This window comes from Rana temporaria, chromosome 9 (assembly GCF_905171775.1).
Source record: "Rana temporaria chromosome 9, aRanTem1.1, whole genome shotgun sequence".
In the NCBI taxonomy this organism is placed as follows: domain Eukaryota; kingdom Metazoa; phylum Chordata; class Amphibia; order Anura; family Ranidae; genus Rana; species Rana temporaria.
This window is the reverse complement of record NC_053497.1, coordinates 98,930,822-98,947,742: the sequence shown is the minus strand read 5'-3', so window position 1 is coordinate 98,947,742 and position 16,921 is coordinate 98,930,822. Positions and strand designations below refer to the sequence as shown.

Below are 16,921 nucleotides of genomic sequence, written 5' to 3'. Positions count from 1 at the left end.
TGATCTGGTATGTTTTTGCTGTTCGTTTAAATAAAGACAACCTGTTTGGTTTGGAGTGCGGCCATCCATCCTTTATTTTACGCCAATGCTTGCCTAGTGCACTGCCAGCACCCTTGGAATCCTACACCTGTGTATGACCCTATAGAAGACCCACCTTGAGCGGTGATTTTCCTTCTTCTATTGTTTTAAATTTAACCGATGGATACCTAACAGATAGAAAAAAAATGATCGTTTGTAGGCACGTCCATCGGTTAAAAATCCACACATGCTCAGACTAAATTAGGGGACGGGAGCGCTCGTTCTGGTAAAACTAGTGTTTGTTATGGAGATGGCACATTCATCACGCTGTAACAGACAGAAAAGCGCGAATCGTCTTTTACTAACACAAAATCAGCTAAAGCAGCCCCAAGGGTGGCGCCATTGGATTTGAACTTCCCCTTTATAGTGCCGTCGTACGTGGTTTACGTGACCGCGTTATAACACGATCGTTTTTTTTAACTGATGGTGTGTAGGCACGACTGACCATCAGTCAGCTTCATCGGTTAACTGATGGAAAAATCCATCAGACCGTTCTCATCGGATTGACCGATCATGTGTACAGGGCATAACCCTTTGAAAGGAATTATTAAGAAGTACATAAATAGGCATGTTGTAGGTCAGAGAAAACCAGGTAAATTAGAGTTTTTTTCTCAAAACGTGTACCAGAATACATGGATCTCATTACATGATTTGTAAATGACATTGTACGTACATTGTGGTTCAGATTAGCGTTGCCAATTTATTGGAATTCTAAAATGTTCCCATAAAAATGAAGGAGAATAAAATGAATACCCAACTCATAGGAGAATTCACAGAGAGAGTAAACATTGCCATAACATTTTTATCCACTCGGGAGGAAGAAGGCAACCCTTCTAATAGCCATCGCATCAGTTACAAGCCATACGCTCTTAGTTCACGCCTTGCTGCCTCTGGTTAATGGAGACTGAGCTGCATTAGATCAGTAGCAGAATGCTCACTTAATTCACTTGCCTTACAGCCTTTGCCTCCCATACAGTATTGTCTAGGTCTTGTCTTTAACATTAACTGTTGTGGTGCTGTAAGTAGCCCACTATGCTATTAGGAATCTCCAGCTGATCAATAAGATGTAGTTTTCCCATTTGCTTAAGCAGTCTCCGTATTGTCACACGACATTGGGACATAAGGGACCTTGGGTGGCCTAAAAAAGAAAGGGGAAAAAAAAAAGTAATTTTATTTAACATAGTCTTAAAATTTTTTGACAAAAACATTAATATAGATTTTTATGTAGCTTTTGTATATGTTGATATTCGGTAATTATGATTTTGGGTAATTCTATAGAAAGTGGTGTACTATTTGCATTTTGGTAGTTTGGTTTTCTGTTATTATTCAGTTTTATTTATTCTATGTTGTATTTTAATAGTATGAACATTTATTTGGTTATAGTTTTAATTTAGCATTATTTGGTACTAATTGCTGTTATTGGTAATTTTATTGTGTTGTGTTTTATTTAAATCAAATCTACATGATGTTGTGAAATCTGTATGTAAATAACTAATGTGCAGTTTGTGCTACAAAGACCAACATAATACTGTAAATACCCTAATTAAACACAAATTAAATCAACATCCCATGAACACAGGTCCGTCAGAGTAAACTTAAAGGGGAGGTTCACCCTATAAAAAAATTCTAACACTACATCCAGCCCAGTTCTGCATATAAAATTACACTGACCCTTTTTTTTTTTTTTGCCGTAGATAGCGTTTAGCCTTAGAATTCACGCGGCTTCCGGGTAGGGAATCCTGCGGGAGTGGGCGTTCCTATTGAAATGCCAATTGATTGACATGCTAAACGACAGCGCACACAGCGCGTCACGACTTCCCGAAGGAAGCTCGGGTCGGCTCGGCTCTATTCGGCATTTTTTTGGGATGTCAATAGGAACGCCTACTCCCGTGGGATTCCCTACCCGGAAGCCGCGGTGAATTCTAAGGCTAAACGCTATCTACGGCAAAAAAAAAAAAAGTCAGTGTAATTTTATTTGCAGAACTGGGCTGGATGTAGTGTTAGAAATTTTTTATAGGGTGAACCTCCCCTTTAACTAAATTCGGGGCGGCACAGTGGTGTACTGGGTAGCACTCTCGCCTAGCAGTAAAAAGGGCAGCTGGTTTGAATACCATGGCACTACCTGCCTGGAGTTTGCATGTTCTCCCTGTGCCTGCGTGAGTTCCCCCCGGGTACTCTGGCTTCCTCCCACACTTCAAAGACATGCTGGTAGGTTATTGGCTTCTGTCTAACTTGGCACTAATATATGAATGTGCGTTCGGAACCTTAGATTGTAAGCTCCTTGAGGGTAGGGACAGATGTGAATGTACAATGTATATGTAAAGAGCTGCGTAAATTGACAGCGCTATATAAGTACCTTAATAATAGTAAAATTGAATGTCCAAGTGTAATAAAACATGTAATCCACTTCTGTGATTCGCTCCTATTCGATGTGAGACTAATAGCTATGTGCTTCCACCAAAACACCATTGTGCTCACAGAACTCTCACCTCACTCCAGAATGTCAGAAGCTTTACGGTGGCATTCCGATTGTGGAGTATATTCCTCCCTTTTCCTCCTAATGGATGCTTGGCTAAAAGTTCTATCGGGGCGTTTGACCGTTTGTTCGGCCTGCCGAACGACCACAATGCACAGTGCCGTTGCATAGTGTATTGGAAGTCCTGATTGGCTGAAGCAATGAAAGCTTTACCCAATTAGGGCACAGCCAGAGCCATGATTGGACACTGTGATGATGACTTTATCCGATCATGGCTCATTGCTCTTAGCCCCAACCCACACTATAAAAATATTATTCCCGTTAGGGCCATTTGCAGTGTGATATTGGCGTGGAGAGAGATAGAACAGGGCTCTGTTCAGTGCTACTAGCGAGTTAAGGCCCCGTACACACGACCGGATCTGTCCGCTGGGATTTATCCGTGGATCAGTTCCAGCAGACAAATCCGGTCGTGTGTACGGCCTAGCGGACATTTTTCGGCAGACATTTGTCCAGCCGACTGTTTTCCAGTGGATACAAATTTCTTAGCATGCTAAGAAATCTATCCGCTGGAAACCTGTCCGTCGGACTTATCCGGTCGTCTGTACAGACTCACCGGATAAGTCTGACCGATCCCCATCCCTTGCATGCGTCGAAGTGATTCGACGCATGCGTGGAAGTATTTACCTTTCAGGGTTGCACACGTCGCCGCGTCATCGTCGCGGCGCGGCCACGTGGCCGTGTATGGTTTCCGCGGGGATTTTGATCTGATGGTGTGTACAGCCATCAGATCAAAATCCGGAGCAGAAATGTCCGATGGAAACGGTCCGGCGTAACGTTTTCATCGGATATCCGCTCGTGTGTACAGGGTCTTATGCCGCGTACACACGGGCAAACATGTACGATGAAACCGGTCCGCTGGACCGTTTTCACCGTACATGTCTGCCCGGGGATTTCTGTACGATGGCTGTACTAACCATCGTACAGAAATCCGCACGTAAACAATACGCGGGGCGTGTCCGCGCCGTCGCCGTGACGATGACGCGGCGACGTGGGCGGCCCTGCCAGTTAAATGCTTCCACGCATGCGTCAAAGTCATTCGACGCATGCGAGGGATGGCGGGCGCTCGGACATGTACGGTAGGTCTGTACAGACGACCGAACATGTCCGAGCGGGCAGGATTCCAGCGGGCTGTTTTAAAACAAGTCCAGAAATATTTGCCCGCTGGGAAAAGGCCCGGCGGGCAAATGTTTGCTGGAATCCTGCACGCTCGGGCCTACACACGACCGGACATGTTCGGTCGTCTGTACGGGGCCTTAGAGTGCTATAGTGAGTTTAAAGGGTCAGTTTAGTGTGAATCTAGAAGCGCTTTGCAGGCGCTTCGGCAGCAGTGCCCATTCATTTCAATGGGCAGGAGTGGTATACACCGCTCAAAATATGCCGTTTGCAGGACTTTTTTTTAACATCCTGCCAGCTCACCGCCTCAGTGTGAAAGCACTCGGACGTTCACACTGAGACTACAGGGAAGCCATTCTGCAGGCGCCATTTTTAACCTCAAAAGCGCCTGAAAAACACCCCGCTGTTAGATTTTATGAGATGAAGAGGAATTTTTTTTTACATATCGGCCCAAAAAAAAAAATCGGCATCATATATCGGCCATCGGCCGCCGCAATTTCTAAATATCGGCATCGGCCAGAGAAAAAACAATATCGGTCGACCTCTAGAAAGGACCCTAAAAAAAACAGAAATTGATGCAAAATATGGGATATAGATTGAGTAAAAAGTATCCAATTAAAAATCCTCTTTAATCCTCTTAACTGGTTAATATAATCTGAATGCTGACCGACCAAATTACTACACTGCAAAATGTCAATGAATTTCCATCATTACTCTGGATAAAAACGGCCTTTACCTTTTTCCCTCTCGATAAGTTTTAATGACGGACTGTCCGCCAATGACATGGCATGCACATTGGGTAAATACAAGTCGGCACCAAAATCAATAAGTAGTTTCACAAATTGCCGCTCACATCGGTGCTTCAAACATATCTCCAGCACAGACTGTGGACGCTTGATGTTTTGGGTAAGTTGGAGTTCTGGACAATTGTAATTTGGGTCAGCACCATGAAGAAGAAGACTTGTGAAACACTCCAAGTGGCCGTACACTGCCGCGAGGTATAACGGTCCAGTGCGGCTTGGGTTGGGCGTAGCTCTGTTTGCCAGGTTTGCTCTGACATTCGCTTCAGCGCCATAATCAAGAAGTTCCTTGAGAATGTTGGCATTGCCGTCTCTAGCTGCTGTAAGTAGAGGGGTGGCGTTATTATGGATGCTTCCCCGGGGATTGGCGCCGGCCTTTAGCAATGCTCTAACACACTCATAATGACCAGCGCTGACAGCAGCAAAGAGGGGAGTCTGGGCTTTCACATCCAAGCAGTCCACCTCAGAGCCATTGGCCAGAAGGATGTTCAGGCATTCCACAGAGCCATTAGAAGCGGCCAAACGTAGGGGGGTCATGGGAACCCCCCAACCACTCCTGCTGTCTAGATACTTCTTATATCTCTCCTTACATAACAACTTGGATAGGAGTTCTGGGTTGTCCATAGACACAGCAAGATGGAGCTCCTGACTTTCCATATGATCATCCTCAAGTCCTCTGTATCTTAGCATCATGGAGGAAATAGTCCAAACACAGGAACACTTCAACTTCCAACTCACTTCAAGGATCAGTTGTCTGACATATAACCAGGAGGAGTGTAATCCTAAGGAGACAATCCTCTACAGCACAGCAGACATGTCCTTCTCCAAATAGCTGGGACTTCCTGCTAAAACCTTCATATAACCTCAGCTTTTATCCAAGCTGCACCCATCAGTGTAATGACACCCAGAAAGGAGGATCACCAGGGACTCAACACTTCCTGCTCCTGCCTTATGATTGACAAGGGGCTGAACCAATCACAGCTCACATAGGGCGGTGCAAAGACAAGCATTGGAAGCCAGCCGATGTACTGCTACTGTACAGGATGTCACACAGCACGGGGGAGAGAGTCAGATCGCCGGGCTGCATTCATTCTCTAATACGTCTTCTACACGATTGCTGCATGTATATTATATTGTACTATCTACAGAGAGAGAGGATAGTTCATTACATCGATCACCACTTCCTACATCATTCTTCAAGTTCCCTCAATTCGCCGCTAGATGGCAGAGCGTTACAATCTCATGTCCTCTTTGAAAAGACTTCTCCATACACCGTGTCCTGTGTGCCATTTACTGTATATATACAGTCTGTCTGCCATTTATATCTAACTATACCTGTATACAGTCTGACATTTACTGTATCTATATCTGTATACAGTCTGCCATTTATATCTATACCTGTATACAGCCTGACATGTATATCTAACTATACCTGTATACTGTCTGCCATTTATATCTATATCTGTATACAGTCTGCCATTTATATCTGTATACAGTCTGACATTTATATCTGTATCTACATCTATAATATATATCTATCTATCTATACAACGGGCTATTTATATCTATACAGTATGTGAGTTAATTCTGTGTCTATACACTGTACTATTTACAGTATAACTGTGTCTATACAGTGTACTATTTATAGCTGCATCTCCCCAGTGTTCTATTTATAGCTGCATCTCCCCAGTGTTCTATTTATAGCTGCATCTCCCCAGTGTACTATTTATAGCTGCATCTCCCCAGTGTTCTATTTATAGCTGCATCTCCCCAGTGTTCTATTTATAGCTGCATCTCCCCAGTGTTCTATTTATAGCTGCATCTCCCCAGTGTTCTATTTATAGCTGCATCTCCCCAGTGTTTCTATTTATAGCTGCATCTCCCCAGTGTTCTATTTATAGCTGCATCTCCCCAGTGTACTATTTATAGCTGCATCTCCCCAGTGTTCTATTTATAGCTGCATCTCCCCAATGTTGTATTTATAGCTGCATCTCCCCAGTGTTGTATTTATAGCTGCATCTCCCCAGTGTTCTATTTATAGCTGCATCTCCCCAGTGTTCCATTTATAGCTGCATCTCCCCAGTGTTCCATTTATAGCTGCATCTCCCCAGTGTTCTATTTATAGCTGCATCTCCCCAGTGTTCCATTTATAGCTGCATCTCCCCAGTGTTCTATTTATAGCTGCATCTCCCCAGTGTACTATTTATAGCTGCATCTCCCCAGTGTTCTATTTATAGCTGCATCTCCCCAGTGTTCTATTTATAGCTGCATCTCCCCAGTGTTCTATTTATAGCTGCATCTCCCCAGTGTTCTATTTATAGCTGCATCTCCCCAGTGTTCTATTTATAGCTGCATCTCCCCAGTGTTCTATTTATAGCTGCATCTCCCCAGTGTACTATTTATAGCTGCATCTCCCCAGTGTTCTATTTATAGCTGCATCTCCCCAGTGTTGTATTTATAGCTGCATCTCCCCAGTGTTCTATTTATAGCTGCATCTCCCCAATGTTGTATTTATAGCTGCATCTCCCCAGTGTTCTATTTATAGTTGCATCTCCCCAGTGTACTATTTATAGCTGCATCTCCCCAGTGTACTGTTTATAGCTGCATCTCCCCAGTGTTCTATTTATAGCTGCATCTCCCCAGTGTTCTATTTATAGCTGCATCTCCCCAGTGTACTATTTATAGCTGCATCTCCCCAGTGTTCTATTTATAGAAGTGTCTATATAGTGTTCTATTTATAGCAGTGTCTATATAGTGTTCTGTGTATAGCTATATCTACACATTGGGGTTGATTTACTAAAGGAAAATCCACTTTGCACTACAAGTGCACTTAGAAGTGCAGTCGCTTTAGATCTGAGGGGAAGATCTGAAATGATACAACAAAGATGCTGTTTTTTATTTTCCTTGCATGTCCCCCCCAGATCTACAGCGACAGCCCTTCAAAGTGCACTTGCAGTGCACTTATAGTCAAAGTGGATTTACCTTTAGTAAATAAACCCTGTTGTGTTAATTATAGCTGAATCTGTCCAATGCATCAGGAGCGGCCGGTCCATCAGGGGCGCCGCCTCCCTAGTTTAGATGCGGGGATGCATGCGGGTTGCCAGACTCATAGTTTTGTTTTTTTAAGCCACATGATTAGAGCTGAAGGCTCTAATTGGCTTGAAAAAGGTTGGGCTCGGGGCGCCCTGAACCCACCCACTTGCAACACTAGCGAATCAATATTTGCTATTGTCTGCCGGCTTCTCCTCTTTGCCAATCGGAACAGGAGGCAGATTGGGTTGGCCAGGAGAAAAGGTTGTGGAGGGTTGAGTGTGTGGGAGGGCTGTCCATCTCCTTGCCCGGCGTGACAGGCCGGGCAAGGAGTGCATTAATCAGAGAGGTGGCCCATGGTAACTCAGGTGGAAGAATCTGTCCACAGGACAACTATTAGTTGTGCATTCCACAAATCTTTCCTTTATGGAAGAGTGGCAAGAAAAAAGCCGTTGTTGAAAGAAAGCCAAAAGAAGTCCCATTTGCAGTTTGCGAGAAGCCATGTGGAGGACACGGCAAACTTGTGGAAGAAGGTGATCTGGTCAGATGAGACCAAAATGTAACTTTCTGGCCTAAAAAGCAAAACGCTATGTGTGGCGGAAAACTAACACTGCACACCATTGCCACCATGAAACATGGTGGTGGCAGCATGTTGTGGGGAATATTTTCTTAAGCAAAGACAGGGAAGCCAGTCAGAGTTGATGGGAAAGACGGATGGAGCCAAATACGGGGCAATCTTGAAAGAAAACATGTTAGAGTCTGTAAAAGACCTGAGACTGGGGCGGAGGTTCACCTTCCAGCAGGACAACGACCATAACCATACAGCCAGAGCTACAATGGAATGTTTTGGATCAAAGCATTTTCATGTGTTAGAATGGCCCAGTCAAAGTTCAGACCTAAATCCAATTGAGAATCTGTGGCAAGACTTGAAAATTGCTGATCATGGACGCTCTCCATCCAATCTGACAGAGCTTTAGCTATTTTGCAAAGAAGAATCGTCAAAAATGTCACTCTCTAGATGTGCAAAGCTGGTAGAGACATCCCCAAAAAGACTTGCAGGGATAGGCGGTTCTACAAAATATTGACTCAGGGGGGCTGAATACAAAAGCACACCACACTTTTCAGAGATTTATTTGTAAAAAATGTTGAAAAACATTTAAAATGTTCCTTCCACTTCACAATTATGTGCCACTTTGTGTTGGTCTGTCACATAAAATCCCAATAAAATACATGTACATTTTTGGTTGTAACATGGCAAAATGTGGAAAATTTCAAGGGGTACATTGAGAACGTCAATGTATGACGAAACGTGTCTGGGACGACGGCGTGCAGTGACGTCACCACGTTTGTACAAGGAGGAAGGGCTCCTGTTTATGCCGGCCGGCATCTGTTTTAAAAAAAACGCTTGTTTTACACGTTCTTGTGTAAGTAGGTTTTATCTTTTTAATAAATTGTTTTGTATACGTTAATGCACTATGTTGCGGTCTACTTTTTCATACATGGTATACCGAGGGGCTGCAAGCTACGGTCACTGAGAAGTACTTTCATGCTGTACTCTGATATATCCTGCTGTGGACACCATATTCGGCTGCTAGCCTGCCCGGGACCTGAGATTTATCTTGTGCTGTGATACTCACTCCTGTGTTATCCTGCTGTGGATCTCGTTGAATGCTGATAATTAGCTACCTTCTGGTAAGCCCCAGTCCATGTGGTGGTGGTTCAAAGTCTGCAAGTGCACCAGGGTGCTGTCTGTTCTCTAATCATTACAGTTATTGGACATTATTAATTTTCACTTACAAAGACTTGATTGTGTCTTATTTATGTTGGCGCAGTTTTTTCTTTTTATATTTGCTTGTGTTAGGTCACGTGATTGCTGCCTTCTGGAATTAATTCTCTATTGTATTTTCTGGGTTAGAGCAAATTCCTTTTCTTTATAATATAAACCTTAATAAAAGTGATTTTAAGGTTTTAAGATATACTTACGGGAGGGGAATCAGCAGCATTTGCATTTTATAGATGATTTTTGTCAAGATTACTATTTTAAAGATGTTTATTCTACCTGACCAGGAGAGTTATCTCAGGTATCTCAGTTTTATTGATTTACGTTTTTATGTTGTTTGTTTTATATATTGTCTCCTCAGGATGGTGTTATCTTTGCTCCTAGATATTTCAGTTCCTTTTCTCTCCAAATAAAGGGGAACTCTTGTTGCAATATCTGCACGTCCTGTTTCCTCACATTGATATTTAGAATCTCTGATTTAGAGGGGTTCATCTTAAAATTTGATAGTTCTCCATAGGATTTTAATAATTTCATTAGATTGGACAGAGCTACCCTAGGCTTGGTAACGTAATACAGTGCAGTTACCCTAGGCTTGATAACGTAATACAGTGCAGTTACCCTAGGCTTGGTAACGTAATACAGTGCAGTTACCCTAGGCTTGGTAACGTAATACAGGGCAGTTACCCTAGGCTTGGTAACGTAATACAGTGCAGTTACCCTAGGCTTGGTAACGTAATACAGCGCAGTTACCCTAGGCTTGGTAACGTAATACAGCGCAGTTACCCTAGGCTTGATAACGTACAGTAATACAGTGCAGTTACCCTAGGCTTGATAACGTAATACAGCGCAGTTACCCTAGACTTGATAACGTAATACAGTGCAGTTACCCTAGGCTTGGTAACGTAATACAGCGCAGTTACCCTAGGCTTGGTAACGTAATACAGTGCAGTTACCCTAGGCTTGGTAACGTAATACAGTGCAGTTACCCTAGGCTTGGTAACGTAATACAGCGCAGTTACCCTAGTCTTGGTAACGTAATACAGCGCAGTTACCCTAGGCTTGGTAACGTAATACAGTGCAGTTACCCTAGGCTTGGTAACGTAATACAGTGCAGTTACCCTAGGCTTGGTAACGTAATACAGTGCAGTTACCCTAGGCTTGGTAACGTAATACAGTGCAGTTACCCTAGGCTTGGTAACGTAATACAGCGCAGTTACCCTAGGCTTGATAACGTAATACAGTGCAGTTACCCTAGGCTTGGTAACGTAATACAGCGCAGTTACCCTAGGCTTGGTAACGTAATACAGCGCAGTTACCCTAGGCTTGATAACGTAATACAGTGCAGTTACCCTAGGCTTGGTAACATAGAGCATAAACTAGCGGCTTATGCCGATAATATCATTGGCATAAGCCACTAGTTTATGCTCTTCATCCCCTTTTTGTAATCCCCCCGATATCTGGGTTTTGTCTGATTCCTGCCAAAAGTGGTTCCAGGGACAGCATGATTTCAATTTTAAAGACATAATTAGCACAGCCAATTAACAACAATTTTACTTTAGTGGAGTCCATTGAAGAGGAATTAAAGACAGCCAAATAAATAGTTAATTTTTTCCATATATTTCTTTACGAAAGGTGAATTATGATGTAATAGATAAAGTGATGGGTGGAATGTAGGAGAAGTGTGAGTAATTTATTCTTTTTGTGTTTCTGTTCTTAGAAATCTTTTATTAATAGACACCAATACCAGATATGGATTTGCTTAGGGAAATTCTTGTAAGAATGAGGGCAGTACATCGCCATCTTGTGACCATTTTATAATTAGTTTTCTGTTTTCATAAGTTATATACAGTGCCTTGAAAAAGTATTTATACCCTTTGAAGTTACAAACAAAAACATAAATGTATTTGATTGTGATTTTATGTGATAGATAAGTGGCACATAATTGTGGAGTGGAAGAAAAATAATAAATGGTTTTCAATTTTTTTTTACAAATAAATATCTGAAAAGTGTGGAGTGTATTTGTATTCAGCCCCCCTAATTTGTAGAACCACCTCTCCCTGCAATTACAGCTGCAAGTCTTTTTGGGGATGTCTCTACCAGCTTTGCACATCTAGAGAGTGACATGTTTGCCCATTCTTCTTTGCAAAATATCTCAAGCTCTGTCAGAGTGGATGGAGAGTGTCTGTGAACAGCAATTTTCAAGTCTTGCCACAGATTCTCAATTGGATTTAGGTCTGGACTTTGACTAGGCCATTCTGATTGAAACCATTCCATTGTAGCTCTGGCTGTATGTTTTTAGGGTCATTGTCCTTCCCCAGTCTCAAGTCTTTTGCAGACTCTAACAGCAACTCTGACCAGCTTCCCTGTCCCTGCTGAAGAAAACCATCCCCACAACATGATGCTGCGACCACCATGTATCACGGTGGGGATGGTGTGTTCAGGGTGATATGCAGTGTTAGTTTTCCACCACACATAGCGTTTTGCTTTTTAGGCCAAAAAAGTTACATTTTGGTCTCATCTGACCACAGCACCTTCTTCCACGTTTGCTGTGTCCCCCACATGGCTCCTCGTGAACTGCAAATGGGACTTCTTATGGCTTTCTTTCAAAAATGGCTTTTTTCTCGCCACTGTTCCACAAGGTCCAGATTTGTGGAGTGCACGACTAATAGTTTTTCTGTGGACAGATTCTCCCACCTGAGCTGTGGATCTCTGCAGTTCCTCCAGAGTTACTATGGGCCTCTTGGCTGCTTCTCTGATTAATGTTCTCCTTACCTGGTCTGTCAGTTTAGGTGGACGGCCATGTCTTGGTAGGTTTGCCATTGTGCCATACTCTTTCCATTTCCAGATGATTTTTTTTATAACCTAACCCTGCATTAAACTTCTTCGTAACTTTATCCCTGACCTGTCTGGTGTGTTCCTTGGCCTTCATGATGCTGTTTGTTCACTAAGGATCTCTAAGGCTTTCACAGAACAGCTGTATTTATACTGACATTCAATTACACACAGGTGGACTCTATTTACTAATTAGGTGACTTTTGAAGACAATTTGGTTCCACTAGATTTTCGTTAGGAGTATCAGAGTAAAGAGGGCTGAATACAAATGCACGCCACACTTTTAACATATCTATTTGTAAAAAAAAAATGAAAACTATTTCCACTTCACAATTATGTGCCACTTTGTGTTGGTCAATCACACAAAATCCCCAAAAAATACATTGATGCTTTTGGCTGTAACATGACCAAATGTGGAAAATATCAAGGGGTGTGAATACTTTTTCAAAGCACTGTAATGACTGGGATATGCTTTGGGTTTGAGATTTATAGACTTCTATCAAAAAATGATTGTATATTATTTGACAGAATATGAGGAAATGCAGTAAATATTGTCTGCAATAAATAAAGGGAATGTGATAAAATATGATGACAATAACCCTATTAGATTGTAAGCTCTTATGAGCAGGGCCCTCTTAAACTTCTTGTACTTTATTGTAGTGTAACGGTACTGTCTCCCTTTAGGTTGTAAAGCTTTGCCAAACGGTTGGCGCTATGTAAATCCTGATTGATAATAATTGTTGCGCCATGGCAGTAAAAAGAAGATTTTACCTATTTATTTCAAGCTTTCTAGGGGGTAAAGATATGTTTCTTTAGAACTAAAAATGTTTATTACTTTTTTTTTTTCATGCTCTATAACTCAGAATAGTATTTGTATACTGGCTAGCAATATCCTATATTTTTACAGCAGTTTGCCCGCACACAGTGGTAGAGAGCCATGCAGCACACTAAGGCGCCTATTACTGGGTCCCGGAGTCACAGCTTTACATCTCTACAGGGACATAGCGTTCCCGGGTGCCAATTGTTTGTGCCGAGGGCTGCTGATTCGTTGCTGTACACCCGCGATTGCTCCACAGAGAGCCAGAATGGGGATCTATCAATTTAAACAGACAGATCCCCATTCTGACAGGGAAGTAAAGACAGATCGGCTGTTCCTAGTGATTAGGAACAGTGATCTCTCTCCTCCTCCAGTCAGTCCCATCCCCCTACAGTTAGAAACACCTCCCAGGAAACACATTTAACTCCCTGACATTTACACAGTAATCAGGGCATTTTTATAGCACTGATGGCTGTATAAATGTCAGTGGTCCCAAAAGTGTGTCAAAAGTGTCTGATCTGCCGCAATCCCGCAAAAAATCGCAGATCGCCGACACTACTAGTAAAAAATAAATATTTTTTAAAAAATGGCATAAATACATCCTGTATTTTGCCGACGCTATAAGGCTGCATTCACACCTAGGCGTAGGCAATAGCGTCGTTTTCCGGCGTTTTTTTTAGGCGTTTTTTTCGCGCGTATTCATGCTAATATGCGCGTTTGCATACAGCGTTGTCCGACGTTTTTGTACTTAGACGTTTTTTTTTTAGCCAATAGGAAAAACTATCATCTTTTCATCACTTGTTGCTATGTTGGTAGATTTTTTTAATCTTCTGCATGGGCGACAAGTTCTATTGACGAAACGCCTGTAGCAAACGCTTGTTGTCGCGCAATACGCGCGTATCTGGCGTTTTACATTGATTTCAATGGAAAACCAAAAACGCTCAAATACGCGCATATCGCGCGTATTGCGCGACAAAAAAGGGTCCGGAACTTCTTTTGACTACAGGCGATGCGCGTCAGGCGCATCAGCGTGCAGATGTGAACCATCCCCATTGACTTTCATTGCTTTTCGTCCCTCTGGCGTTTGTTCGCGTCGCGCTACATGCGACAAAACGCGAAGGTGTGAATGGGGTCTAACTTTAGGCTTATTGTGATTTTTTTTTACCAAAAATATGTAGAAGAATACATACTGGCCTAAACTGATGAATAATTTTTTTTTATATATATTTATTATACCAAAAAGTAAAAAAAAAAAAAATTTTTTTCAAAATTGAAATTTGTTTATGGTGCAAAAAATGACGTAATCAAATACCACCAAAAGAAAGCTCTATTTGTGGGAAAAAAAAGAACATCAATTTTGTTTGGGTACAGCGTCACACGTCAGTTAAAGCGACACAGTGCCATATAACTAAAAATGGCCTGGTTATTAAGGGGGTAAATCCTTCCAGAGCTGAAGTGGTTAAAGTAGATGTAAAATTAATTCATGAAATTTGAGCTGGGCCCATATATCTGCAGTATTTTATCATCTCTCTTCAAAGCACTGTATCATGTAGCTGTCTCCTGCTCCTTCTTCTGTTATCAGCCTGATAACTTCTGACAAGTTCTCCATCACATATGATAAAAGCAGCCCCATAAAAAACCTTCTGCCTTTAAAACCACTTCAACTTCTTGCCGCTCACCCACCGTCAAATGACGGCGGGGAGGGGTGCGGCTCTCATTCTGGGACAACTTCATATGACAGCGTTCCAGGATGGCCGCTCTTGCGCACCCGTGGTGGCCAGCAGTGTCGCCGATCATGGGTCTGCGGCGATCGTGGCCACTCCGTGTTGCTAGGACACGGCGCAACCCCAATCTCTGTAAAGAGCCACGTACGCGGCTCTTTTACCATGTGATCGGCTGTGTCCAATCACAGCTGGTCACATGTAAACACGGAGATGCCGGTAATTGGCTCTCCTCTCCCTGATCAGTGGCATCTCCTCACAGGGGGACATGTAGGAATGTAATCAGGGCCCTGATCATCAGTGCCCTGATTACAGTATAAAAATTAAGTGTCACCAATCAGTGCCCACCACTGCCCACAAGTACCACCAATCAGTGTCCATTAGCAATGCCAGTCAGTGCTGGCTATTAGTGATGCCTATCAGTGCTGCCCCTCAATGCTCAGCACTGCTTTCAATCAATGCCCATCAGTGTCGCCCATGAGTGCCATCCATCAATGCCCATCAGTACCTCCTATCCATGCCGCCTATAAGTGCCTATTAGTGCCCACCAGTGCCGCCTAACAATGCCCACCAGTGCCGCCTATCAGAGCTCATCAATGCCACCTATCAGTGCCCATAATTGCGGCATATTAGTGCCTCCTAATCAGTGTCCATATGTGCCGCCTCATCAGTGCCCATAAGCGCCACCTCATCAATGCCCACCAGCTCAGCCTATCAGTGCCGCCTCATCAGCGCACATCAGTAAAGGTGAAAAATTACTTGGTTACAACATTTACTGACAGAAACTAAGTAAAAAACATTTTTTTCAACATTTTTGGTATTTTTTTGTTGGAAAAAAATAAAAAACCCAGCAGTGATTAAATACCACCAAAAGAAAGCTCTATTTGTGTGAAGAAAATTATAAAAAAATTGTTTGGGTACAGTATTACATGACCGCGTAATTGTCATTCAAAGTGCGACAGCGCTGAAAGCTGAAAAGTGGCTTGGGCAGGAAGGGGGTGTAAGTGCCTGGCAGGCAAGTGGTTAAAGAGGAACTGCAATCTGCTCACATAATTTGTAATAAAAACATCTTTGCTATTCTGAAGCTTCCCTCCAACCACTTTGCATATTATTTTATATATACTGTGATTCTGTACTTGCCAAATATGCTGCATTGAAACTGTGGGCAGCTGAAGCTGCTGCCTGTTCATTTCCTGGATTTAGACAGACACACCTCCAGCTCTGCAGCTCTCATTGGACCTCTTATGACTCATCCCACCTCCCTTTCCGGCAAACTCTCACAAGAGTGAGAGAGAACTGTGCATGATTTTATAAGCCTAGGCTTTTTAGCAGACAAGAAACAGGAAGTGGGCTGTATAAGGTATTTACTGGCAGAAAAAACATTTTTTTACTATCCAAAGTTAAAACAACAAGGGCAAAAGATTTAATAGATGAAAAAAAGTCTGAAGGTCTGCTTTAAGTGTGACAAATATGCAAAATAAATCAGGAAGAGGGCAAATACTTTTTCACAGCACACTGTAATTATGTATGTATTTCATATAAATGTTTATATTTATGAAAGTGCTGAGATGGGACATTCCTGTGACATCACTTCCTGTGAGCCATACTGGCCTGATCGATCCCAGCCCAGGGACTTTTCACTGGAACTCAATCCATCGTCGTATGTGGGGGTTCTTCCTTCCATCAGAGCCGCACTACAAGGGTAATTGGATGACAGCTTGCCACGATTCAGTAACTTTGTTTTAATAAATGTACCTTTGTCTTGTCTCCTCCCCGCAAGAACTATCCACCTTAATGCAAGCTCTCTCGCATGGTGGTTAGTTATTGCAGGCATGCTCCCATGATACAGCCGGCTGCACTGTATCACTTGGCCCCGCCCCATGGCGCGCCGCGTCATTGGATGTGATTGACAGCAGCGCAAGCCAATGGCTGCGCTGCTTTCAATCAACCAATGAATGAGCCAAGAACACCAACCAAGAAGCCAGCCAGTTCACGGCACAGGAGTTTTGAGTGGTCAGGTAAGTAAACAGGGGGGGGGGGGCGCTAATCCTCGGATGTTTTTTGATCTTAATGCATTAAGGTTAGAAAACGTGTACCTTTACAACCCCTTTAAGTACGTTGCCAATGCAGGGAAAAGCAGTACGTTTATTTGCTACCTTAAAAAGCCTCACATTCTGTACTTATCCTTTACTCCCTCGCTGCTCCATTCATTTT

The 16,921-nt window shown here is 42.8% G+C and overlaps 1 protein-coding gene across 1 annotated transcript; it reads right to left on the bottom strand.

The window, feature by feature from the left end:
• Positions 1–752: 752 nt before the first annotated feature.
• Positions 753–5,595, bottom strand: LOC120913767 (ankyrin repeat and SOCS box protein 12-like). The gene is made up of 2 exons (XM_040323961.1): positions 4,464–5,595; positions 753–1,216 (listed from the first exon to the last, which is right to left on the bottom strand). Exons 1-2 carry the CDS (start codon positions 5,218–5,220, stop codon positions 1,080–1,082), a joined length of 894 nt encoding a protein of 297 aa, XP_040179895.1. The 5' UTR covers positions 5,221–5,595; the 3' UTR covers positions 753–1,079.
• Positions 5,596–16,921: the final 11,326 nt, after the last annotated feature.